The sequence below is a fragment of the Arvicola amphibius genome, chromosome 9 (genome assembly GCF_903992535.2).
Source record: "Arvicola amphibius chromosome 9, mArvAmp1.2, whole genome shotgun sequence".
Taxonomy (NCBI): Eukaryota; Metazoa; Chordata; class Mammalia; order Rodentia; family Cricetidae; genus Arvicola; species Arvicola amphibius.
Genome location: NC_052055.2, coordinates 56,033,089 through 56,059,528, shown reverse-complemented (window position 1 = coordinate 56,059,528; position 26,440 = coordinate 56,033,089). Strand labels below are relative to the sequence as shown.

The 26,440-nt window shown below is 53.3% G+C and overlaps 1 protein-coding gene across 3 annotated transcripts; it reads left to right on the top strand.

Annotated features, from left to right (window-relative positions):
- Positions 1-594: 594 nt before the first annotated feature.
- On the top strand, positions 595-24,441 carry Rapgef3 (Rap guanine nucleotide exchange factor 3). 3 transcript variants are annotated; one of them, XM_038343323.1, is made up of 28 exons: positions 595-978; positions 1,414-1,626; positions 7,530-7,583; positions 7,670-7,776; positions 7,969-8,090; positions 8,268-8,436; positions 8,992-9,076; positions 10,138-10,198; positions 10,284-10,360; positions 10,518-10,664; positions 10,969-11,081; positions 11,351-11,439; positions 11,694-11,772; positions 11,975-12,134; positions 12,222-12,304; positions 12,858-12,897; positions 15,269-15,353; positions 15,663-15,809; positions 18,495-18,592; positions 18,935-19,060; positions 19,140-19,321; positions 19,586-19,676; positions 19,788-19,838; positions 20,711-20,798; positions 21,112-21,176; positions 22,306-22,360; positions 22,458-22,510; positions 23,775-24,441. In XM_038343323.1, exons 1-28 carry the CDS (start codon positions 973-975, stop codon positions 23,790-23,792), a joined length of 2,664 nt encoding a protein of 887 aa, XP_038199251.1. In that variant the 5' UTR covers positions 595-972; the 3' UTR covers positions 23,793-24,441. The 3 variants fall into 3 exon arrangements, with proteins under 3 accessions (XP_038199251.1, XP_038199250.1, XP_038199252.1); XM_038343322.1 differs by having other exon boundaries at positions 610-978; positions 22,439-22,510; XM_038343324.1 differs by lacking the exon at positions 595-978 and adding an exon at positions 1,098-1,240 and having other exon boundaries at positions 22,439-22,510.
- Positions 24,442-26,440: the final 1,999 nt, after the last annotated feature.

Genomic DNA, 26,440 nt, shown 5'->3' with positions numbered 1-26,440 from the left:
TGGGGGTGGGTAGGGAGTGAGAGGCGTGACCCTCTAAAGTCCAGCCTGTCTTTGAAACTCTACCATAAATCTAAACCCTGGCACAATCAGTGCATCTGCTCGTCCCTCTCTCCATCTGGAATGTGGTCCCTCCCCTCCAGCCTCAACTTCCCAACCCGGGCGATTGGAAGGGCAAAGGTGGGAAGCCAGACAGCGGGATTCCCCACAAGAAGATTGCTGAAGACCCTGAACCCAAACGGGAGGCCGGATGCCCCTGGTCAGGAAGCAGCCCCAGCCCGGATTTCCCTCTCGGGTGGGGCGGCCATGACTCACTCTCTCCCCCTTCCCTAGTTTCCTTGTTTGCATTTCTCCTCCTGGCCACGTGGCGGCGGGTGCAGCCTTTACTGCCCCTAAACCGGCGCCCGGGCCGAGACCGGGGCATTCACCCTAAAGCACTTCCTACCCGCTGGGGCTTCGGGTCCGGAGGCTGAACCCACTGACGTAGTCCCGGGTAGGGACTCCATCAACTGTGGGTCCGGCCCCTTCCCCTATGAGCACCCCTACCGTAAAGCCTGTGCCTCTTCCCCGCCCCCTCGGCCTGTCCAGGGGAGGGGAAGGGGCGGGCAGCGCAGGGGGTGTGACAGCTCCCGCCCGGATCAGTGCCAGCTGCAGCTTCGCTTGAGCGCCCTGTGCCAGCTGGCGCTTACATCTGGAACCGAGGCGAAGGCTCGGAGTTCTTAGTCTTTGGGGAGGGGTGAGGGTTCCCCCACTCCCCTCAGACCTCTACTCACCCAGGTCGAGCCCCTTTGCCTAGCCCTGCATCTTGCTCCTCCAGACAACCTGTCCTGCTGGGAACTGGCCCTTCGCTGCCGCCCGGGTGTCGCTCGCACCCACACCCCTCCAGGATTCCAGGTTGGAGCTGCGCTGGAGCGCGCCAGGGATCCTCCAGCCTCTTGCTAGAGCGTGCACCGCTGTGTGAGCTGGAGAAAAAACATGAAGGTGGGTAAGGTGGAGCCCGGGTCAGGGCCAAGGAAAGCTGCTGGAAAGGGCGGGAGAGGAAGCCGACACGTGGGGAGTTTGGGTGGGAGAAGGTGGTGGGGAGGAGAGTTTGAGGCTAAGCTGCTTCTGAAGATCTAGTGTGTGTACAGCCTCAAGCCGGGAGAGGTGGTCATGCCTGCAGGACATGGGCAGTGAGGCGAGGCAGGATTCCAGGAAGGACTGAGAAGGGCCCCATCTTTGTGAGCCAGCTGGAGACCCCTAGGTGCGCCAAGCCAGCAGGACCCGGGGCAGGTCTTCCTGTCCCTCCCCCGGCTCCTGGCAGGCTTGCTGCATCTCCGCCTGACCAGTCCAAGTGCGGAGCACGCTAAACGTGGTGTAGTGTGGAGATCCAGCTCCTCCAGCCGATGGCTGTCTACTTTTTCCTTTACATCACAGGTCAGCTGGCCAGGTGAGAACCACTGGCAGGTGGGCCCAGCTGTGGTGGAGAGTCCAGCTGTGGGGGCACCGCAGGTGGGAAGTCTCCCTGACGTGGTTCCAGAGGGCACGCTGCTCAATATGGTCCTGAAAAGAATGCACCGTCCCCGGTGCTGCTCTTACCAGCTGGTGTTTGAGCACAGGCGGCCCAGCTGCATCCAGGGACTTCGCTGGGTGAGTACCCTCCATCTACCAGTCAGGACCAGGGCTGGAAGAGTCCGCACTGCAGTGCTGGTGGGCCAGGCAGCTTGCTCTAGGGGTGCCGAGTAAAACATTTGGGTAGAGAGAAGGCAGGGCAGCTTGGAGTTGGTATGTGTGGCAGACCACATAATCAGAGCCTTGTGTGTGGTGTGCTGATCTGCCCCCCATTAGGGCTTTATCCTTTATCCATCACCTCCTTGTACCAGGCATGGACTTATGTGTTGTGATTTCTTTCTGTGTGGCAGTGGGAGATGTGGGGCCAGGTCAAGTGGGGGTGAAATTAGCTCGGTTACTGTTCTTGACACATCGCTGTGGCAACGGTCTCCTTTGGTGAACAATTTAACCGGGCTGATTCTGTTTTTTGCTCCTGGGGTGAGACATTTGTGTAGCTAAAGCTTGGCACCTGGCCATAGGAGACTGAAGAGGTTTCAGAGAGGAGAATGTCTGCTGAAGGAAGGGAGTGGGAAGGATGGGAGCCGGAGGGGTGGCATGGTAGAGAAGCCAGTCCCCAGGATACTCTTCTCTCTTCCCAACCACCAGGCTTGACAGTCCTGTCTGTAAGCTGTGTATATCTGAGTGTGTGTGTGTGTGTGTGTGTGTGTGTGTGTAGGGGCAGAGGGTACTGGGTGGAGGGTGGTGTGTGTGTGTGTATGTGTGTGTGGCAGAGGGTACTGAGTGGAGGGTGGTGTGTGTGTGTATGTGTGTAGGGGCAGAGGGTACTGGGTGGAGGGCACTGTGTGTGTGTGCGTGTATGTGTGTGTATGTGCGCACGCGCGCACGTGTGTGTGTGTGTGTGTGTGTGTGTGTGTGTGTGTGTTTGTAGGGGCAAGGGGTACAGAGTAGAGGGTGGAAAGAAAGCAGGAGAGGATGACAAACTTGGAAAGGATCATTTCTCACCAACAAGTCCATTTGAGTAAAATCATCACCCCTGCCCCCTTTCCCTAACTTGTTCAAACACTACTCTCTAATAAAGGGGGCCGGGGTTGAGAAAGCCCCAGGTGTGTCTAGAGGAGAAGATACCCTGCACTGGAGCCCAGTCCCTACTTGCCCTTCTCTCCCTGGATTTTTCAAATAGGGTGGGAGGGGCACTGGTTCTACCCCACGTCCCCAGCTCAAGCTCTGGGTCACTGCAGGGCGGTAGTTCCTGCTGGGATCTAGCCTCTGGAACCTCCCTCCAGCCTTCCCCTTCAGGCTATAATTACTTGTGCATTTCCTGTCCCCTTCCCAGCTTGGAGAAGCTAGGTAGGAGGTAGGAGAAGGTCAGTTGCCAGGACAATGAGGTCACTGGGGACTCTCTTGGGATCCAAAGTCAGGGAGAGGGTGGAGGAAGTCGCTGGTCAGTCTCCTAGCTCCCCTAAGACCTCAGAAAGGAAGGACCAGCTTGCACGGGAGGCTGAAAACATAAAAATAAGGGTTGCTGGACTGTAAACAGTGTCAAGGTTCAGAAGCAGACCCACCTCTGCCTTTCACGGAAGAAGTGGGAGAGGGCTGTTGACTAAAGTGTTTAGGACTAGAGACTGCTGTCCCCAGCTCTCTACCATGCTTGTCCTTGAGGGGTGGAGTGAGGTAGGTCCAGTCTACCGCGTGTGTTCCGGAGCTCCTTGGCTGTCTCTGCGGCTGCACCTCTTGACGCTCTTGAGGCTCCTTTGACTCATGAAGTGTTCCTGTGAGGGAACAAGTCCCAGCAGGGTGTGTGCATGTACAGGGTGAAGAAGGTGAGCCCAGAGCCCAAGAAGACAGGGCTGGGTTGTTCAGGCTACACCCACCTCTTCAAAAAGCCCAGGGGAAAGTGGGTTAGCCTGAAGAAGAGTTCATCGGAGACCAGGCCACGGTTAACGCAGAAAGGACTTATCAACTATGGCTAAGTCAGTACAGCCAGAGGGTAAAGAGCACTTTTGAAAAATACGAGGGCGAGATGAGGTCTTGTACTATATGTGGGAATAGGAGAAAGATTGGGGTGACCATGGGTGGGCCCCACAGACTCAAGCAAGCCTGGAATGTTTCTTCCATTCATATGACAGTTTGGGGGTAAGTGTCTCTGATCCCAAAACAAATCCATCCAAATAAAGATAGTGTAAGATCACAATACTTATGCCCCATGCCCTTTAACAGCTCATTGTTGCTGCATTCAATATGCTCACAACAGCCTGGTGGGGTCAATGCTAATGGTTTCGTCTTACAGATGTGAAAAGGGAGGCACAGAGAGGTCAAGCAGCAGGAGAAGGGCTGCACAGCTGCCGAGTGGCTGAACTGGGCTTCATACCCAAGAGCCACCTACAGAATAGTTCTGACCCGCTCTGTGTCCCTGCCCCGTACACCACCTGGCCTAGGTCTTTAGCCATGTCCAAAGGAACTAGTCTGGTGGATTTCCACGCTGTCTGGTTCCCTGACTGTCCTTCCAGCCAAGCTCTGATTCTTAGTGACAGAGAGGGAGGATGGGGCTGGCCATCAGACTAGTGCCAGCACCCTTCTGCCACCTCAAATCCTTCCTGCTCTCAGCTGAGAAACGTTAATAGGCAAGGGCCGAGGGTCATCACTTGACCCACGCCAGTCATTACTTTCCAACTGAGAACCTCAAAATGATACTCAAGGGTCATGAGATCAAGACCAGGGCCAGCCATAGCCCATATGTCAAGGCAGTAGGATGTTGGCAGAGGCTGCGTGTTTGTTTCCCAACCACCCAGACCCGAAATAATTATGCAGAAACTATATTAATTACAACACTGCTTGGCCAATAGCTTATGCATAGTTCTAGCTAACTCTTACATCTTATATTAAGCCATTTCTATTACTTTGTGTATCACCACAAGGTTGTGGCTTACCAGGTAAAGTTCTGTCTGGCATCTGTCTCCTTCGGCAGCTACATGACGTCTCTCTGACTCCACCTTCTTTCTCTCAGTATTCAGTTTTGTTTTTCCCGCCTTGCTCTAGTCTACCCTGCCACAGGCCCAAAGTAGCTTCTTTATTAACCAATGTTAATAAAACATATTCACAGCATACAGCAGGGAATCCCACGTTAGTAGGAAGGTACACAGAAGAAGTAGAATGCTGGATTACTGCATTAACTTATGCTGAGCAGTGGCTGCAAGGCGGGGACCATTCCATGGCCTTGAGATTATTAGCCTATTTCAATAATACAATAACTCTCTGGGAAAGGTTTCTCCTTCACGGAAAAGGAGTTGGTCCACATAGAACTTAAGTCAGCCTAAGGTCACATACACCCTGGCTGCCGTGCAGAAAGCAGCATTTGAACCCAGGCATCTGGCTCCAATGGCCACACAGGTGCCCACTACTGCTCATTAACAGTCCTCTCCCTGCCTGTTCCCAAGGTCCCCATTCACAAGAGCATTGAAGGGGCACAGACGGGCTATGTTAACAAGAGTGTCCCTTGTTCCTGAGGGCAGAATGCCTCTGCCGTTTCTGTGGCTGGGACCTGCCCTGAGGAAGTCCAGGGGTTGAACTCACGAGAGATTACGGTAGGGGTGGGGGGGAGGCTGTGGACTCAGGCTCTGGTGTGAATGCTGTCTGCCACCTGTTAGCGTGGGTTATGCAACCTTTTTCTGGCTGTGAAATAGAGTGCAAACACCTGCTTCACATGGAGACAACACCTGAACCACCCCTTTCTGAGCAACTGTGTGACCCTAGGCTCCGAGGGCTTCAGCTTTTTAAGTAAGATCACATGCCTTACGGTTGCACTCTCAGGCTACTGCCCTCAGACTCCCATGCCCATCCCTTGGGGTAGGGCAGGAAGTGACCAGCTTGGTCATGTGGCCTCCTAGGTCAGATAATTCCAGGAAGGGTTGGCTAAGGGATGGAGCTTAGTGGGTAGAGTGTGGGCTTAGCATGGCAGGAGCCTGTATAGTGGCAATTCTTGATTTCCTAGCACTGAGGAAGTGAGGCCAGGAGATCAGAAGTTCAAGGTTATCCGCAGCTACTTAGTGACTTCAGCCTGGGCTACAAGTGACCTTGCCACAAAACAACAACAACAATGACCAGAGATTGAAGAGATACAACAAGAACAACAACCACCTGAGACTGAAGAGATGGCTCTGTGGATAAGAGCATCTGCTCATCATGCAGAGGCCCTGAGTTTGATCCCGAGCAACCATGTCAGGCATCTCACAATTACTGTAACTCCAGTTAGTTCCAGGGGCTCGAATACCCTCTTCTACCTTCTATGAGCACATGCATACACATACATGCATGCACACACACAAACACACACAAATAAATCTAACAGCAGTAACGGAGCTCACGCTAGAGCCTGGGCCGTAGGCACCGAAGGGAGCTGGGGCAGGAACGAGGGTGACTTGGGCATTTTGACATGAATAACAAGAAGTCATTAGCACTCGGGCACTGTTTGTTCCAACACAGAGCCTGGCTGGATAGCATTCCTGCCCTTCCTCCCTTCCTGGCTCCTCCTCCGCATTTCCTGTCCTTAAGTCTCTAGGGCTGTGTGTCTGGCATTGGTCTGGGCCCCATGACCCGGGCAGGGCTACCCTTGGGACACCTAGTGACTTCCGCTCCATGCTGGGCTAGGCACCCATGCCAGACCTCCAGGCCTTTGTCTGGGTCTAGTGACAAAATGTCTGTGCCTAAGACCTGCTAGTCTCTGGGAGAGGACTTGGACTCCAGCTCCCTAGCCAGTGCTTTTCCAGATCCTTGGGTGCTGGCAGATAAGGTGGCTGGAATGGGACTAGTAAGGAAACCATTTGGGTGGGAGCTCCAGCCTACCTGTGACTGGCTAGCAGTCCTATACGTGCATGGCTGCCTTCTGTGGGCTACTCAAATTCACCTCAAGACTGTTTACCTGTAAATCACAAGGAGCAGACAGTCCCTACTCTGCCTACCACACCTAGGATGCAGTGCTATCAGGGAGGTAGATATGCTTTGTGAGCTGACAGGGTGCCTTTGAGGGCTCATAGAGAGCAGGGCAGCCTGCACAGAGCTGTTCATAAACTCTCCATTTTCAGATGGTTGGAAAAGAGGGTTGTGAGGGGTCTTCGTGGTGATATGCCAGGGTACAGATGCCCTGGAGTCTCTGGTGGCAACATTGCTACCAAGACCCTTGTTAACCAATGTTTCCATGGGAAACCAGTCTTATGGGCTGCCAAGGCTTTACCCACCCTTAGAGGGCTGTGGCTCGCAGTATCTCCTAGAAAGAAACAAGCCTTCCAGCCACAGCCCCACCTGGGCCTCACTGAATAATGGAAGCTACCGTATGCACAGCCATAGGCACAGCAATGGTTAAACAAGCAATCTGTAGCGACTGACGGGGCCTGCCGAAAGCTCGTGGGTTTCTGCGATTTGCTCTTTAGAGATTTCGTACATAGAGTTATTGTTCAGGATCACACCATCAGTGCAGAGTCTGGCTCCAGGGTTTATGTGTTCATTAACACATAATCCACAGCCCTCCAGAGTGCCCTGTGTTTGGGCACAGAGCTGAGCTTGGGGTCAAGCCTATAGTCCCAGCTGGGAGCTGGTGTTCCCAGGCCTCCCAAGATGTTCCTGCCCTGGCCTCTCATGAATCTTGTATCGTGTGTTCCAACTTCCTCCAGTGCCACTCCCACCAACCACACACAGGGCCTGTTTGCCTGGTAGCCTGAGCATGGGTGGACTCTGGGTGAGCAGCGTAGGGGGTCTTGGGGGCTATCATCCGCAGCACACCGGTGTGGGATAAAACTGTCTTCTGAGAGAGACAGCAGCATGGGAGCAGGCAGTGTCTTGCACACTGGGCAAACAACATCTGCTTATTTATGGCGTAAAGGTTCTTGGATACATTGAGGCCAAGACTCGGGCAAGGGAAGAAGGGAGTAAGGCAGGAACGGGTCCTACCTCCCTCTCTCTGATCTGCAAATTCTCCCTGCTGCCCTCAGACACCACTCAACAACAGCGAGGAGTCCCTGGACTTCAGTGTGAGCCTGGAGCAGGTATGAGTAGAGGAAAGCAGAACTGGGAGGGGGCAACAGGCTGTGGGGTTCAGGCCTAAGTTTGCCATGCCCCCACTTCATCCCAGGCCACCACAGAGCGCGTGCTCAAGGCTGGGAAGCTCCTCCACCGTCATCTCCTGGCCACCTACCCTTCCCTCATCCGAGACAGAAAATACCATCTCCGACTATATCGGTGAGTGGCAAGTGTGACTCCTGCCTGCCCTTGATGGTTACCCTAGCAGTTTCTGTCCCTGCTCTCCTCCATGCATTGGGGCCCAGCCCTGCTTTGTAGGGGAAGAACTGGGCTTGGGCCCGGACAGTGACTTTGGATAGAGATCCTGCTCACTCCCACTTTGATTTTCTGGCCTCTTTCCATTTCCCACAGGCAGTGCTGCTCTGGCCGGGAGCTGGTGGATGTGATCTTGTCTCTGGGGCTTGGCGTCCATTCACGGAGCCAAGCTGTGGGTGTCTGCCAGGTGTTGCTGGATGAGGGTGCCCTTTGCCATGGTGAGCTGAGCTCAGATTGGGCACTAGGACTAGGTGGGGGTAGGGAGGGCTGACCTGAGGACTGGACTCTGTTGGGAATTTTGGAGGGGCTATAAGGCATGCTGAGGGTTTTCGTATGAAGTCCAATACCCGGCCTCATTTTCTCTTCTCTGCCTTGCCTGGGCTTTGGCTTCCCAGTGAAACATGACTGGACCTTCCAGGACCGAGATGCCCAATTCTATAGGTTCCCTGGATCAGAGCCAGAACCTGCGGGAACTCATGATGTAGAAGAGGAGCTTGTTGAGGCAATGGCTCTACTCTCGCAGCGAGGGCCTGATGCCTTACTCACCGTGGCCCTCCGGAAGCCGTGAGTGAAGAGCCCTGACCTCTGTCCCCACTTTCACGTGGCCTTCAGTTATACCCCAAAGGCACTCACTTTCACCTGGGGGAAGGAGTAGAAGCCTGAACTCAACTCTCATTCTGCCTTGGACTTGCCATGTGACTTCAGCCCCCACATCCCAGGCTGTTTCTCCTATTTCTGCGGGTGTTGGGCCAGAGGGTCTAAAGACCCCCTCCCCACTGACAGAGGGTGAGGAGTTTTGAGTCCGCAGGGTTCAGCTTCTAGCCCAACCGGCTACTCAACAGGTGACCTTGGGCCTCTTCAGCCAGCTTCCTCTTCTGTCAAGTGAGGATAACAGTGCCCTCATCATAGTCTGAGCATGGAATGAAATAGTGCGTGAAAGGTGCTTAGCACAGTGCCCAGGACCTGGGCCTCACCCACAAAGCCTGTTATTGATAACGGCGGATTGACTGATAGTTGCGGAGTTGCCATCTGGCTCCAGGTCCCAGGCCCCAGAAGGCAGGTGGGGTAGCTCCTCTCTGGCTCTGGCCCCAGTTCTCAGGACTTCCTCTGCTCCTTCAGCCCAGGTCAGCGGACAGATGAAGAGCTGGACCTCATCTTCGAAGAGCTGCTGCACATCAAGGCAGTGGCCCACCTCTCCAACTCCGTCAGTACACACACGGGCTTGCCCTTAGCTAGACCTCTTCCTCTGGAAGCCCCCGGGCTCCTACCGCCTACTGCTGGAGGGGGCGTGCTTGCGTGCGTGCGTGCGTGCGTGCGTGTGCGTGTGCGTGTGCGTGTGTGTGTGTGTGTGTGTGTGTGTGTGTGTGTGTGTGAACAGTTCCCACCTTTTCAAGTCTGTGGCTTGAAGATTTCCACCTAATTTCTCTCTCTCTCTCTCTCATTTTATTTATTTGGTTGGTTTTGTTTTTTTCGAGACAGGGTTTCTCTGTAGCTTTGGAGCCTGTCCTGGAACTTGCTCTGTAGATCAGGCTGACCTCAAACTCACAGAGATCCGCCTGCCTCTGCCTCCTAAGTGCTGGGATTAAAGGCATGCAATACCACCGCCTGGCTTTTTTTTTTCTTTTTTTAAAATTACCCCACTTTTTGTTTTGGTTTTGTTTTGGTTTTGGTTTTTTGTTTGTTTTTTTGAGTCAGAGTTTCTCTGTGTAACAACTCTGGCTGTCCTGGAACATGTTTTGTAGTTCAGCCTGGCCTCCAACTCAGAGTGCATGGATAGCAGGCATGTGCCATACACCTTGGCTTCTCCCCCCCCCACCTTTTATTACAATTTTAAATTATTTTATGTTTTATGTGTATGGATATTTTGCTCTCATGTATGTCTGTATAAACCATGCATGCCTGGTGCCTATGGAGTCTAGAAAAGAGCATTGGATTCCCTGGAAATGGCTAGTTACAGATCGTTGTGAGCTGCCATCTGGATGCTGGGAATTGAACACGGATCCTCTGGAAGAGCATCCAGTGCTCTTAGCCATTGAGCCGTCCCTCCAGTCTCTCTACCTAATTTCTTACCGTTAGCCTTCAGTCTGAATCTTTCCCCACCTCTTTGGCCATTTTTTTTCTTTACGTTGTCTCTGGCACATCCCAGAGATAAGCAGCCTGGCCCATGCCATCCTTCAGTCCCTTGTCTTTGGACTTACCTTCTCTCTCAGCCTGTCTCTCTTCTCCCCAGGTTGACACTATTGATCTTCCTTCTCCCACCCCTAGGTGAAGCGGGAATTAGCTGCCGTTCTGCTCTTTGAACCACACAGCAAGGCAGGGACTGTGTGTAAGTCGGGTTGGCCACAAGGTCAGGGGCCATGGGGCAGTGGTGGGTGACAGAAGAGAACTGATGTGAACTGTGCTTCCGTCAGTGTTTAGCCAGGGGGACAAGGGCACCTCGTGGTACATTATCTGGAAGGGATCTGTCAATGTGGTGACCCACGGCAAGGTAAGCTCTCCCTCCAGCCCAGCACAGTCCCCTGGAATGTCAATCCTCATGGACACTCCTCTTGATAGTCCCAAGGCTACTGATCCCACAGATGTGTCTGAGTCTGTCCCAACAGGGGCTGGTGGTAGGGTGGGCTGTGACTGAGTCCTGGCTTCAGGGGCTGGTGACCACATTGCACGAGGGAGACGACTTTGGACAGCTGGCTCTGGTGAACGACGCACCTCGGGCAGCCACCATCATCCTCCGAGAAAATAACTGTCATTTTCTGCGTGTGGACAAGCAGGACTTCAACCGCATCATCAAGGTGCCGTGGGGGCGGGGGGTGAGGACATGGTGTAGTGTGGCCCAGGGTCACTGATGTCTGCGAGAGCTTGTAAGCAGACTTGGGATCCAGCTCAGTGTGGTGTGAGAGACCAGGGACTGGTGGGTGGCAGAGGCTGGGATTTGGGTCTGTGGAGGGGTTGAGGTTGGAAAGTCTGATAAAGGGGAGTCTTGAGAAGATCAGAGGGGCCTCAGGAGCCTGCAGGCTCAGGGTTTGGAAGGGAGGTGGTATAGGAGGTCAGGAAAGGAGCCTAGGGCATTGGACTCCTGTGTGGCTCCTTCTCCAGGATGTGGAAGCAAAAACCATGAGACTGGAAGAGCATGGCAAAGTGGTGCTGGTTCTGGAGAGGAGCTCTCAGGGCACCGGCCCTTCCCGCCCCCCGACCCCAGGCAGGAATCGGTAACAAGCCCGCCGTATCTCCCCCTACACCGCTCCCCACTGCTCCCCACTTACACACCTCCCCCACCTTCAGCCTTTGCTTCTTTCTCATGCTGTGTTCTGCCGGTAGGAGGCACTGAAGGACTGGGGGGGGAGTGTATCAATGCCCCCTCTCCAAGATGGAATAGGGCTGGCCAATCAGGAGGCAGGATGGGATCAGTGATTGATGTCTATGCGGACGGAGTGATGGCGGAAGGGCACGTGCCATAGTCGGACTAGTTTTCCTCTAGGTATACAGTAATGTCTGGCACCCCAGAGAAGATCCTAGAACTCCTGTTGGAAGCTATGCGACCAGATTCCAGTGCTCATGACCCAACAGGTAGAGTCAGAACACACTGCCTTTCTCTGAGTCATCAGGAGGTCACTGTGGCCTGACCTCATCAGGGGCTGGATTGGCCTATGTAGGCAGTTGGCAGGAAGTGCTCTTGGTCTGGGTGGAGAACGCTGTAATAGGGGCTGGGCATTGATTCCCTTGCTTGTGCCGTACTTGAGGATGTGTGCTCCCGCTGCTCCTATAGCTGTGCTATGACTTGGCTTCTGAAGTTCCTTCCCATCCCTAACCCTGCCCAACAGAGACATTCCTCAGTGACTTCCTGCTGACCCACAGTGTCTTCATGCCCAGCACCCAGCTCTTCACTGCCCTCTTGCATCAATATCCTTCCAGCCCCAGGGCGATGTGGGTAGGGGATGGGATGGTGTGTGGCGGTGAGGGAAGGAATCCCCAACCACGTGACTGTTGTCATCCTTCCCCAATGCCCTGCACATACCTGTCCCAGTCTGGTTCTGCCCCTCCTCTTCTCAGGGGTGATGGGTGGCCTTAGTGGCACGGTGTGGTTCCCTTGACTGGTGCCCACCTTCCATGTGGAGCCGGCAGAGCCTGCTGGAGGCAGCGAACAGGAACGAAGCACCTACGTCTGCAACAAAAGGCAGCAGATTCTGCGGCTAGTCAGCCGGTGGGTGGCCCTGTACAGCCCCATGCTCCACTCAGACCCCGTGGCCACCAGCTTCCTCCAGGTACCTGGGAGTGCAGCTGGGCTGGCTGGGATGCCCGTGAAGATACAGCAGCAGCCACCCCAGGGGCTAATGCTCAGCCTTTCACAGAAACTCTCAGACCTGGTGAGCAGGGATGCCCGACTTAGCAACTTGCTGAGGGAGCAGTGTCCAGAGAGGAGGCGGCATCACAGGTGACCCTCTGACTGAAGTCTGTCTGTCCTCTTTATGCAGCCCGGGCTGAGTGGCTGGCACTGGTCCGTCCGGGCCTTCAGTCTAGGCCACCTGGCTTATGTCAGCCCCTTTCTATTCCCGCACACGCTACAGTCATTCATAGGCTCATCTATACGTTGAATGCACCCACATGTTCACGTCTTCCATCTGACCAGTTGCTATGGACAATGGCACCAATTTCTACCTATCCTGCCCATCGACTCCTTTGCATTTATTTACCTTGCTTCCCCAGACACCTATGGGGGCAACTGGGGTTCAAGGGCAAGAGCTCATTCAGATTCCTGAAGTCTGTGTCTCCCTCCTGCTTCCCTCTCTCTCCTGGAAATCACAAAGGCTAATCCAGGTCTTAAGTGCATCTTGCCCCCGCCCTGTGTACCCTCCCCTCTGCATCCCTCTGAGCTTCTGGGGAAGGCGAGATGGGACCCAGACCACTGTGGCCACTGACCCCGAGAGGCATCCTGCCTGAGGGGTTCTTAGGGGCCCTCTCACCTCCTCTCTCACTCCTTTCTGCAGGTTGGAGAATGGCTGTGGGAATGCATCTCCTCAGATCAAGGTACCTGCCCTGCCTCTTGTTTTTCCCTCTGCCTGGTCTAGCTTCTTCCCTCTGCCCCTCCTGCCTCCATGCCCAGAGGGTCCTTGACCTGTGATGGGTGGGTGCATCAGGGGAGGTCCTGTTAGAGAGCTACAAGCTTAGGGGGACACTTTCATCCCTTCCCTAAGGGGATTTTATTCCTTTGGGAGATGGTTTGTGCCTGCATTTGTAGCTGGGAGATGAGACAGGAGGTTGCATTCACCCCTGGGTGAACAAGGGTTTCTGGTGGGTGGTATTGTAGGAGCTTAGAAAGTATGATGGCCCGTTCTGGGGTCCAGGTGGCCAGCCCACTCCCAGATGAGAAGTTGTGGCTGGTGCTAAGATTTTGTTGAAGACTAGTGGGAGAAAGGACCGGGGAGAAGAAAGGAGGGGTTGGTAATGGGGAATGATGCATTGGAGGAGAACAAAGTCAGTACCTTGGCTTCAGCCAGCCCCGTCAGCCAGAGGCTCTCACTGGCTCATGTCTGCTCTGGTCAAAGCTGGCCTCACCTCAGGACCTTTGCATTTAGCCTTTGCACAAACCTTTCTTTGGTTGCTCCTTTGCCTTCTCACTCTTTGTTCTGAACAGAGTCAGAACATGTGTGTCCTCTCTGGTTCCTTCCAAGTATTCTTACCTGTGGATTGTTTCCTTTGTTTGCTAAGGGACCTTGACTGTTACCTCAAACTCCTTATACCCAGGGGCCCCCTCATCCTACTCTTTACTAGGCTCCTCTCACACTGCAGAACTCGTAATGTGCTGTGTGTTCCTGTCTGTCACATCCTGTCAGAATCTCTACTTGCTTTACATACGGCATGTGACTTACACCCGGGAGTCAATGTCAGTCATCCAGCATGTCAGACACTATACGAGATGCTGGGTGGTGTGGCCATGGGTTCACAGTCACTTAGTCACAGTCTTAGGGGCCAGAGCTGTGAAGCAGTCTCCCGATGTGTGAAGTCAATGGAGCCTGAGAAGGCAAGAGGAGAAATCCGACTTACTGACTTACCATGAGGGCTTAGAGAAGTGTCCCGGGAGCTGAGCTGAGGAGAGATAGGGCCCCAGGGCAGCACTGGAGATAGTTGAGGAAGCCAGGATGGTGGGCAGAGGCCAGATTGTCTCCTCCCAGGGTCCCAGCTGTGAACCGTTGAGAGGTTGGAGGAGACAGTGATGACTTCTGTACCTCTCTCTGCTCAGGGGGTTAGTGGCTGGACCTGAGGGCTGGGGGGAGTTTAGTGAACTATTGTAGTAGTTAAGAGATCATCCTGGGAGCTGGAGAGATGGCTCAGTGATTAAGAGCTCTGACTGCTCTTCCAGAGGTCCAGAGTTGAATTCCCAGCAACCACAGCAGCTCAGCTATCTGTAGTGAGATCTGATGCCCTCTTTTGGTGTGCAGGCATGCATGCAGATGGAGCACTCACATATATTCAATAAATTCTGGGTGGGAGAGAGGGCACTGGCGACTCTAAATGAAGAACCCAGAAGGAAGTGACAAGGTCTGGGGAGCAGGGAGGAGCCTGAACCCAGAATTGCAGAAAGTAGTGAAGGCAGGATGTGGGAACCCTGGGTGCAAGAAGTTTGGGGGCAGGAATGGGAATATAACTTTAAGGCCAGAGCCCTGGTGAACCCACAGGTGATAGCATTTTGAACACTGTCTGTGGTCAGGTGGCACTCGCTGTGGGGACTCGAGGAAGCTGTCTAGGAAGGGACAGGGAGCAGGGGACCAGCTCCATTTAGAGACAGAGAGGAAGTACCGGATTTGGAGAGAGTGTCGAGGCCAGATGAACTCACCGTAGGCTGGCCCATCAGAAAGGGTATCTGGTCTTTGCAGCCCACTCTGTCTGGAGGACAAGGGCACAGAGGGAGCATAGCAAGTTTCGAAACCCGTAACAGTTGCTATGTGGCCTTTGACATATTATTTAACTTCTCTGGGTCTCATTTATCACATCCATAAAATGAGGATTAAAAATACTTTTCTCCAAGGGCTACTGTGACTATTTCAGTGCCCAGAACAATGCCCACTTTGTAGCAGATGCTAAGTGAGGAAAGGAGAGAAGAAACTGGGTCCAGGCATTTTTATCCCAGAACAGCTCTGTCCCTGTTTATAGAGATGGCTGAATCGTCCCCCTCCCCTGCCCCGTCCCATGGATGACTGGCCTGCATTTGACCTCTGTGTCTCCTTCAGGCTGGCTCCCTGCCCTCCCTCTGCTTGGATTCAGATGACCGAACTGCAGAGCCCCTTTAGCCTTAGGACGCTTTGGGGTCACTGCAGGTGGTGACAAAGGCCCTCCCTGTCTCTTCCTGCATGTTGTTTCTGAATGCTGGAGCCTTGTCCTTTTTTTATTTTTGTCCCAGGCCCGGAACACACCTGTTTGGCTCCCTGGCCAGGAGGAACCCCTCCCAAGCAGCACTGGTGGTGCCATTCGAGTTGGGGACAAAGGTGGGTGACTGAGCAAGCCAGGCGTGGACTGACGTCAGCACTGCTGTCTCTGCCTCCCTTGCCTATCATGAGGGGTGGCAAGGAATGTGGTCTTCCTCAGGACCTTTGCTATAGCTGCCAAGCAGGTGGGGACCTCTGCTCCTTCTCTAGGCCCGGGGCACCCCACTGGGCCCTCCCACTAGCCTAGTGGACTTCTTAAATTCTCTTTTCTGGCCTATGGGAGTCCTGCTACTGATCTACGGCCCTGCTCCTCATGGGGTGGGGAGACCAGGCACCTGCTGACCCATCTCAGTCCTTCCTCTTCTCCAGTCCCCTACGACATCTGCAAACCCGACCACTCGGTGCTGACTCTGCAGCTGCCTGTGACGGCCTCCGTGAGAGAGGTGATGGCAGCTCTGGCCCATGAGGACCACTGGACCAAGGGGCAGGTTCTGGTCAAGGTCAATTCCGCAGGTGGTAAGTTGTGTCTCTGGATCGACTCTCCACCCTGGGAGGGCGCCCTCAGATCCACACCAACACCCTTGAATTCAGACCGTTATATTCATGCCTTGCGCTTGTAAGATTACCACATCTCCTCTGGCTGTGACTCCCTGCACAGGGAGTGTGAGCTCTCTGAGCTCATCACCTGTAAAGCACAGATAGTGAGATGCTGTGCCTCTCAGAGCATCTGTGAAGCTTGAATGAGGAACGTGTTTAGAACGGTGTCTGATATGTGTCACTCTCGGACACTCATTTATTCCTAATCACCATCTCTCAAGGGGAAATTTCATCCCATTTTTTAACCATGGAAACCAGAGTTCAGAGAATTTGGCGTATTCCCTGAGCTAATAGCATTAGTGAGCATGTGGCTAGTCTTTGGTTTTAGATAGTCCTCATTCATTAAGTCATTCAGCAGACTTCCTATTTTGCCTTCTTGTTTTTTTTCTTTTCTTTCTTCCTTTCTTTTGCAATAAAGAGCATGATCAAAATAAATTCGGGGAGGCAAATGTACACTTCATTTTACAGCCCATCGTGAAGGGAAATGAAGAGACTCAAGGCAGAAACCAAAGCAGAGGCCACAGAGGAGTGCTGCTTACTGGCTTGCTCCCCCTGGCTTGCTCAGCCTTTCTTACACCGCCCAGAACCACCTGCCCAGGGTAGCACTGCCCACAGCAGGCTGGGTCCTCCCAGATCAATCATTAATCAAGAAAATGCTCCCCCAGACTTGCTACAGGCCACTCTGACACAGGCATTTTCCCAAATGAGGTTCCCTCTTCTAAGATGGGCCTAGCTTGTGTCAAGGTGACAAACCAACTAGCATAGCAAACATTTAAAAAATTAGTTTCTTTTTTATAATTTTTATTTTATGTGTGTGGGTGTTTTGCCTAAATGTATGGTCTGTGCACCACCGTACATGTGTTTGAGTCCCATGAAAGTAAGAAGAGGGGGTTGGATCTCCTGAAGATGGAGGTACAGACAGTTGTGAGACACCAAGTGGGTGCTGGGAATCGAACCCAGGTCCTCTGGAAGAGTAACCAGTGTGTTTAAACTCTGAGCCTCCTCTTCAGCCCCCACAACAAACATTTCTGAGAATCAGCTATGTAGCCACAATGTGTTAGGTGCTCAGATTACTACAGAAACCACAACCAACCAGCCGGATGGTGACAACAGACTGGACTCCCAGAGCGATGTGAGAATTCCAATTTAACCTCTAATCAGCTGGGGGACCCTGGCCTCTCTGAGTCTCCATTCCTTATCTGTCCAGTGGGCACTATCCCTGTACTGTTATGAGAGATAGCTGGAGTTGTTATACTACAGATACCCATAAGGCATGTCACCCAGAACCTAGTGCATCTCTGCCTAGACAGTCACCTAGGTTATTAGGACCTGTTTTGGAGAATTTGGTATGTTAAAAAGCCACTGTTATCCTTGAAAAGTGTAGCCTGGGCCTGATGGCCAGAGCCCAGCAGTTAGAAACTGAGGTCCTCAGGGAACTGTGGCAGGTAAGGATAAAAGTCCTCTCCCTTCCAGAGTGAGCAGACTCTGTAGCACACCTGTGTGCGCAGCTCTAGGAAGCACTGCCCCCTCGTGGTTACCTGGTGAATTACCGCTGGCTAAAGTCTAGTGTATTGAGACCCTACTGTGTGGCAGTCATTTTCAGATCACTGATGAACACCTATCCAGTAACCAATGCTCTATTACAAATCTCCCTAAGTGTACATTTGCTTATAAGTCACATATAAAAACCACATCAGGGGCTGGAGAGATGGCTCAGAGGTTAAGAGCATTGCCTGCTCTTGCGAAGGTCCTGAGTTCAATTCCCAACAACCACATGGTGGCTCACAACCATCCAAAATGAGATCTGGTGCCCTCTGCCAGCCCGTAGGCACACAGAATTCTGTATACATAATAAATAAAATCTAAAAAAAAAATTCTAAAAAAACCCCACATCATCGACCGGTGATTATAAAACTGTACACAAACTAGAAATGCAGAACAGGTGAGAAAATGGATTAATTAAATAGAGGAGCTGCTTCTTCTCTGGACACATGGGTAGTCTTGTATGGGAAGCCACTGGCCAAGGGCCTGGAGACTCGAAGACTCAACACCTTGTCCAGTCCACAATTGATGAAAACAACACCAAGAGGTGTATAGGGCGTTTCCTAACTCTCAGAGGGCCTTTTTATACACATCATTTACTTGCAATAGCCATGCTTCTAAAACTGACCCGGGGCTGGAGAGATGGCTCAGTGGCTAAGAGCACTAACTGCTCTACAGAGGACCCAGGTTCGATTCCCAGCACCCACACTAACAACTCTGTAACTCCAAGATCTGACACCCTTACACAGACATAAAAGCAGGCAAAACACCAATGCAAATAAAATAAAAATAATTTTTAAAAACGTGACCTAGGATGTAGCTGGAGTGAGTCCTACCATCTTTGATTAAGGAAAGAAGAAGCTGAGGGTCCGGGAAGTTGAAGCCTCCCCTAAGACTGATCAGTCTCTGGTGTTGCAGGCAGTGTTGAGGTGTAGGCCTGTGCACCTGTAAGTCTGGAGTCTCTACTCAGCCATGGCCAGAAGAAAACTCTCAGATAGGCAGGGGCCTCCAGCTGGCCTCCCTCCCAACCGCCTCCCCTCAACACTGCCCTTGCCTTGGCAGATGTCGTTGGCCTGCAGCCAGATGCCCGTGGTGTGGCCACATCCCTGGGGCTCAACGAGCGGCTCTTTGTTGTCGACCCACAGGAAGTTCATGAGCTGGTAGGGACGGGCAGGTTGCCAGAGCCCGGGGAGCTGTGGGAGGCAGGGTGGGTTCTGGGGGAGGGCCGCAGAGGAGAGAGGGAGGTGTTTGGCTCTGCCTGCTCCTATGTCATCACGGGGAAGAGAGAAGGAAGGCCTCAGCATCTGTGGAGAGTCCGAGGAGAAGAGGGGCTACCCTAACTCCAGCATGAGGGAGTTGTCAGTACAGTGACCCCCCAGGAGACCCCCATTTCCAGACCCAAGAAGCCCCTACACTTCAAGTGCCCTGTCTGTCCACTGCCCCTCTGACCACAGGTAAAGCCTTTGTCCCAGGTCCTATCTGAGCACTCTTTCCCCCGGCAGACGCCACATCCTGAGCAGCTGGGGCCCACTCTGGGTTCTTCTGAAATGCTGGACCTAGTGAGCGCCAAGGACCTGGCAGGCCAGCTGACAGAGCTTGACTGGAGCCTCTTCAACAGGATCCACCAGGTGCAGGAGGTGGAGACCAGGAGGGGGCGTGGCCAGGACGCCAGGCCTAGCATGCTGACCAGGCCTCTACCCCATCCAGGTGGAGCTGATCCATTATGTGCTGGGGCCCCAGCACCTGCGGGATGTCACCACCGCAAACCTGGAGCGCTTCATGCGCCGCTTCAATGAGCTGCAGTACTGGGTGGCCACCGAGCTCTGTCTCTGCTCCGTTCCTGGGTCCCGGGCTCAGCTGCTCCGGAAGTTCATCAAGCTGGCGGCCCAGTGAGTGCCTGTTGGGACAGTGTGCTGTGTGGAGAGATGACGGGTATAGAGGGATAATGGGATGTGTGGAAACAGTGGCCCTGTGTTGCCAGTCTTGTGGCTGCCCTTTCTTAACCCCCTTCCTTGCCCACTGTGTTGCCCAATCTGCCTTCTCTTTGTTCCTGGGTCCCCGAGAGCCTTTGCTTCCTAAGCCACCCACCCTGCGAAGGCAGCGCTGGGGACATGGCTGTTTCCTCTGAGGGTGCCTGGGTCTTGTGCTCACAGCCTCAAGGAGCAGAAGAATCTCAACTCTTTCTTTGCCGTCATGTTTGGCCTCAGCAACTCTGCAATCAGCCGCCTGGCCCACACCTGGGAGGTAGGTGCCCAGGAAGATCCGATGCCAAGGCCAGGCCTCTGCCTTCCTGGGGGATGTCTAGGGTGTCTCTTTCTTCCCAGTCATGGCCCCTCATCTGTCTTACCTTTACAGCGTCTACCCCATAAAGTACGGAAGCTGTACTCTGCCTTGGAGAGGCTGCTGGTACGTGCTGGGCCCATCTCTGCCATCTCTGAACACTGACTCTTGGCCTTCCACAGCTTTAAGTGCCCACCGAGGGCCTGGATCCCTCTGGCCTGTGGTTGTGGAAGCTGGCGGCTGGCGGAGGGTGTGTGGCATAGTGATGGGGGGCCTTGTGATATACTGTACCCCTTGGTATTCACCTAAGGGCATTTGCCCTGGATATGAGACTACGGCAGGTCCAGAGATGTCCTGGGTCTAAGATTCAGGTGTGGGGTGGGGGAGAGGGGATCACTGGATGCCAGACTAGCTCCTCTGTCCGTGGGTTCAGACTGATGGCCAAGCATGACAGCAAAGACAGGACTGTGGTCTTCTGTTCCTTGAGGCTGTGAGCAGGACACCCACTGTATGTCAGGTAGGAGGGTCGCTGTCCCCTTCAGGACCCTCGAAGGGCTTGCTGGCGGAACCTTTAAGACGAAAGTGAGGAATGACGTCTGCTGAGCTTCCTGGAACCTTTGAAGGTTTTGTAGAGTCTAGAGAGAAGAGCGCCAAGGTGTTTTAAGTCTTACGAGTTCTCTACAAAACTGGTCACCTCATGGAATCCAAGGGGTTCAGAAGAGTACAGCCACCAGAGAGACAGAGAGGCTGGGAGATGTTTCCCAGAAACCTCCAGGCCTCTGACTAATCACCATGAAGATTCCCTGGGAGCATTTGGAACTTAGAAAGCCAGTCCTTGTCTCCCTTTGTCCTACCACAGACCCTGCCTCAGTGAGACCCTGTAGGAGGGGGAAGCTGGCTTGGGGCCTCTCCTATGTGGCCTGGGACCCAGGAGAGGATGGATCTGTGGTAGGCCCTCATGCACAGGTCTCCCTCAGGGAAACGTTTTCTCCTCACAGGACCCGTCATGGAACCACCGAGTGTATCGATTGGCACTCACCAAGCTCTCCCCTCCTGTCATCCCCTTCATGCCCCTGCTACTCAAAGGTAGGACCCGTGCTCTCTTCTCTGCTTCCATCCCGGGAACATTCATGTTCCCTCAGCACTGTCTGGTGATGACAGCTGAGGGGCTGGTATACGGGGAGCACCGAGCTAAGTTAGGAGGTAGGACAGGAGCATAGTAGGGCTGCACCGAGGGCTGTGGTTGAAATCCCAAGAGACGTCAGCGCATTGGGGATGACGTGGAGGTTGCTGGAGGCCGAGGATGTGGGTGGGACAGGCCCTGTGATCCCTGTAATCCCTGTGGTTGGCCCCTCACCTTTCCTGGGGAGAAGCTGTAAGTGAAGTCATCCCTTTGCAGACATGACCTTCATCCACGAGGGAAACCACACGCTCGTAGAGAACCTCATCAACTTTGAGAAGATGGTGAGTGTGAAGAAAGTGGGCTTCCACTTCCATTGTAGGTTGGCAGCATGACAATTGCCCAAGAAGGGTCGGGGTAGGGGTCAGCTGATAGAGTGTGAACCCAGGTGTGCATGCAAGTGATCCCAGTACACAGGAGGCTGAGCCAGGGGGATTCAGTGTTTAAGAACAGCCTGGGCTATAGAGAGACCTTGTTTCACAAAAAAATTAAAGGGGCCAGAGAGATGGCTCAGCGGTTAAGAGCACTGGCTGCTCTTCCAGAGGTTCTGAGTTCAATTCTCAGCAACCACATGGTGGCTCACAACCATCTATAATGCCAATTTGGTGCCTTCTTTTGGTGTGTAGGCATACATGCAGACAGAACACTATATACATAATAAATAAATCTTTGCCAGGCGGTGGTGGCACATGCCTTTAATCCCAGCATTTGGGAGGCAGAGGCAGGCAGATCTCCATGAATTAGAGACCAGCCTGGTCTACCAAGAGAGTTCCAGGAGAGCCACGATTGTTACACAGGGAAATCCTGTCTCAAAAAAATAAATTAGAACAGAATATTTATTTTTTAACTTTTTTATTGATTTTATTGAGCTATACATTTTTCTCTGCTCCCCTCCCTTTAGCGCTCTCCCATGGTCCCCATGCTCCCAATTTACTCAGGAAATCTTGTCTTTTTCTACATCCCATGTAGATTAGATCCATGTATGTCTCTCTTAGGGTCCTCATTGTTGTCTGGGTTCTCTGGGATTGTGAATTGTAGGCTGGTTTTCTTAGAACAGAGTACTTATTATTAAATCACTCCTCCCTTATTCTACTGCACATGGGAGGGAGGGTCTGCCTTCCTATTGGAACTAGTGGGATGACAGTCCCAAACATCACACTGTTCAATAAGAGAGTCCCTTCTAACCCTTATCGCTTAGCCTTCCCTAATCACCATCTGCTTCTCTGTCTTCCAGCTGCTGCCTTGTTGCTTTTGAGCATCTGGGTGTGTTGGGCTGAAGCAGCCTTCACCCTGTCTTTTATAGACCCCTAGTCCCTAGGAACACGGTTTAAAGGGGGCTTGACTCCCAGCTTCCCATATGCAGGCCACGCTCTGGGCTCACAGGCAGATCTCATGTCTTTGTGTCACCCACAGCGAATGATGGCCAGAGCCATGCGGATGCTCCACCACTGCCGGAGCCACAGCACGGGTAAGAAGTGGTCCCTCAGTGCTCCCAGGGAGGCTCAGCATGGCTCTCTCCCTGACTTGCCCTTTTCATCCTACCCAGTGCCTCTGTCACCACTCAGAAGCCGAGTTTCCCACATCCATGAGGACAGCCAGGCATCAAGGATTTCCACATGTAAGTGAAGGGTCAGGGGTACTGGCAGTAGTTGGCATAGCCAGGGATGGAGCCGGCTGCTTTTGTACAGTCCATTGGCACTGTATGGGACAGGTGCTACCTCTGGCCTGTGTATTTATCTGATATGAGTTGTATGTGGTTAAAGAATAGTCATAGCATACGGTTCGTATCATGATGCCCATCCCGTGTTCACAGATACTCCTGCTGATAATAAACTGAGCCTGTGGCTCAGTCCAGGTAGAACACGGATGACAGCTTGGTTCTCCACTGTCCACTCCCTTGCCCCACACAGCTGCCACTCTGGTGAATTTGGAGTTACTCTCTCTGTCTTGTGTTTTATATTTTATTTGTTGATCGATCGATTGATATTTGAGACAGTCTTACCTTGTAGCCCAGGCCAGGATTCCAAGTTTGTGCCATAACCTGTGCTTTTGCTTTTTAAAATAGCCTTATCTCACACCCACATGCTTCATACATATTATAATAAACTTCGTTCAGGTTTTATTTTACTTATTCATGTATGCACATATGCACATGTATATGTATACATATGTATACAGTGGTCAGAGGACAGCCTTGGGGGGTTATTCCTCAGGTACCCACCCTTTCCTTTTTGTGAGACAAGCCCTCTCATTGGCCTGAGATTTACCAAGTAGTCGAGGTTGGCTAACTGGCCCCAGAGATCTGCTTCCTTCTACCTCACCAGCATGGGGATCATAGACTCTTGCCGGTTTTGAGGTTTGGGCTCAGGTCTTCGTGCTTGCAAGACAAACAGTTCACACCCTGAGCTAGCCATCCAGCCTTTGTTTGATTGGTTTGTTTTTGTTTTCTTGACCTTTTTGAGCCAAAGTCTTTGCTGGCCTAGAACTTGCTATGTAGTCCAGGTTGGCTTCAAACTCTTAAAGATCCCCTTGTCTCTACCTCCTTGGTTCTGGAGTAAAGGCACATACCACTATTTGTGGCCATTTTTTTTTTTCTTATCTTTTTGAAATGGGGCCTGGAACTGTCCATCCTCCTGTCTCAGCTTCTGAAGCTCGGGATTATAAACATGCACCACCACATTCAACCTGTTTTAGTTCCCTTTGAACTAGAGAACGGGTACTATATCCTTGGAATCCAATGGTGGTGGTTGTGGGGACTAGTGTTAAGAGGAGGTAGGGTTGGGAATGGAAGCCCGAGAGCTGACGCTGCTCCCTGGAGAGGGCAGCCGTGGGTTTGGTGAGGTGGCAATGGTGCCCCCCCTGATGGCTCTCCTTTCCCCCAGGCTCTGAGCAGTCCCTGAGCACCCGGAGTCCAGCCAGCACCTGGGCTTACGTCCAGCAGCTGAAGGTCATCGACAACCAGCGGGAACTGTCCCGCCTCTCCCGGGAGCTGGAGCCATGAGGAGGGACTGGACAGAGCAGGCACTTCTCTCAGAGAAGGCCCGAGCTGTTGGGCCCCGAGAGGTCCAGAGGCCAGCCACAGCTGGGCAGGGCTCTCCGTGGAGCGGACTGAAGGCCCTGCAGTGGGCAGTCTAGAGGCAGCTGGCCCCTGTGAGGACTGTCAGCTAAGGAGATCTTTGATGTGGAACTGAGCTGGCCACAAGGCCAAGGAAAAGGGGACATGGAGGCCCTGGAGTGGGTAGGGGAGCTGGGAGGTGCAAGGACTCCGAGGTTCAATAGAGAGCTCTCCCACCAGGCTTTTTACACCATCTGTCCATACAGCTGTGCCGCCCAGTGGTCGCCAGGCCCCGTGCTTGTTTTCCACAGGGGTCAGAGAGCTCACATCTGTACCATGTGTGTGCACTGGGTGGGGTCTTGCCTAGGAGAGGGTGGGGGAGTTTGGCTTTTCTCTCCACACATCTGAGATAAACAGCTGGGTGTAGGCAGGGCTGTGGCCTAGAGTGGTGGTCCCTGTGGAGCAGCCTTGTTCCCATAAATTAACAAAGATAATGTGTGTTCTATGGCCTGGGCGTGTGACAGGGAAAGCCGGTGGAGGAGGAATTTGTTCCCTGGGTACAGAAAGCAGCCCCACCACCTAGGGCTGGGCTCCAGGAAAGCCGACTGTTACCCAGATGGGCTACGGTGCTGTCTTGGGCACTCTGGGGGATCATCAGCTCTCTGCCAAAAAAGACTATAAAAGTCCAGATGCAGCTAGCATCCTCTACCTCCTTCTTCCCGGCTCTGCTCCCTCATCTGCCCTTGATCCTGTTGGGTGCTGTGTATGCTAAGCAGAGGCCTTAAGAGGGTGAGGGAAGAGACATTAGGCAGAAGACATGAAGGCATAACCGCACCTGCCTAGGCAAAGTTTCATGCCTGGAAACTTCATTCCAGGATGCTGCCCTCTCTGCTCTCCTTGTTGGGAGCCTGGAAGTGCTAGGCCAATCTGAAAGAAACCCCACAGCCTCCACCATGACCCCGAGTAAACTCCAGGGCAGCCAGGACTCTCAGGCATCTGGAGGAGGTGTGCTTATAGAAGGGCCGGAGGCTGCTAGGGCAGCCCCGCACTTGTCTTGCATCCTGCAGTGTAGCAGCCAGCTCAGACTTGACGTACTCCTCCTCCCTTTGGCCTCTGCACACGCCAGACTCTTCAGCCAGAGGCCACGGAGGCTATGTCAGCTGATCCCAGGAGAGGTCCAAGCTGTTGGCAAGGAGACAGACAGCGCAGGGACATCACCCCCGGGTCTTATGAGCCTGAGCACACCAGTGTGCATTCTTTGCCTTCATTTGCCCAGCTGTAAGGTGGACATGGTACAGTCACCAGTGACAAACAAGGCAGCAGGTCTCGCCTCCTCCAGAGTGACTGTCACGGTTCTGTGTCTGTGACCTGGAGGACAAGCCGCATCTCCCGGAGTGGAATCCAAGACAGCTCTCGGGGTTAGAACCAACTGGTGGGATGACCAAACCAGTTCCGTTGCCCGTGGGCAGGGAGGGAGAATCTGAGGGAAGCATCCTGAGCTGAGCAATCGTGATCCGAGCCCAAGCCTCCAATGAGTCAGGAGTCCCTGAAGCTTTCTTGTCTTCTAAGCCCATTGTCAGTGTTTTCGGTGGAGGCTGTGCCAGTCAGTCTCGGCCCTTTGCCATCTCCACAGACTGCAGGGTGAAACCAACCCAGCCTCCTTCACCTGCTTTCATTTCTCCTCCCTGGTCACAGTTACCTTCTGGGCTCCAACATCCTGGGCTCCATATGGGTCTTCCAACTGAGACAAGCTGCAGCTTCCAGCCAACCTACGTCAGCTGGACCTCTTTGACCCTGCTGGGAAAGATTCTGGCAGGAGAACAATGCCCTGGACACACAGGGGACATAGCCTTGGGAGTGGATGTATGAGCCAGGTCACTGCCTAGGGCACAGGGGGCTGAGGAAGAGTCCAGGCTCCTGGTGGCAGTCTCCTGATGTTCGGGCAGAGGGTGGGAAGCTGCTCCTGCTCCCTGGCTTCCCAGACTGTGTTTATCTGTGGGTGGTGGAGGCACCTGAGGCCAAAATAGGAGGGGAAGATCACAGGCTGCTTAAGAGAGACTGAACAGGGAGGGGGCCTGAGTTCTAGCCTTTGAAAAAACTTGTTACCTAAAGAGGTAGAACAGAGGCGTGTGTGTGTGTGTGTGTGTTTGTGTGTGTGTGTTTCTTGTGAGGGAAAGCAGCATGAGTGGTCATTGCACATGCCTGTGGCCCTCCTCCTCTCCCGTGTGGTCCCCTGTAAGGGCTACAGTCATGGGCTAGGCCAGGCTTGGACTTCACCAGGGGAGGTTGTGCTTCTCTAGCCGTGCACAGTGCCTGGTGAGAGGGCAGAGGGGTTGGAGCCAGCCCTCCCCTGTCCTTCAAGCCTTATTGCCCATCACAGGAAGATTGGCACAAACCTGTGAGCCAGCTCAGAATTCAGCTGGGTGGGAACGGGTCTGCTTCCACAGGTTTATTGGCTTTGTGTCCCCAACAGTCCTGAAAGGAAGAGCACTC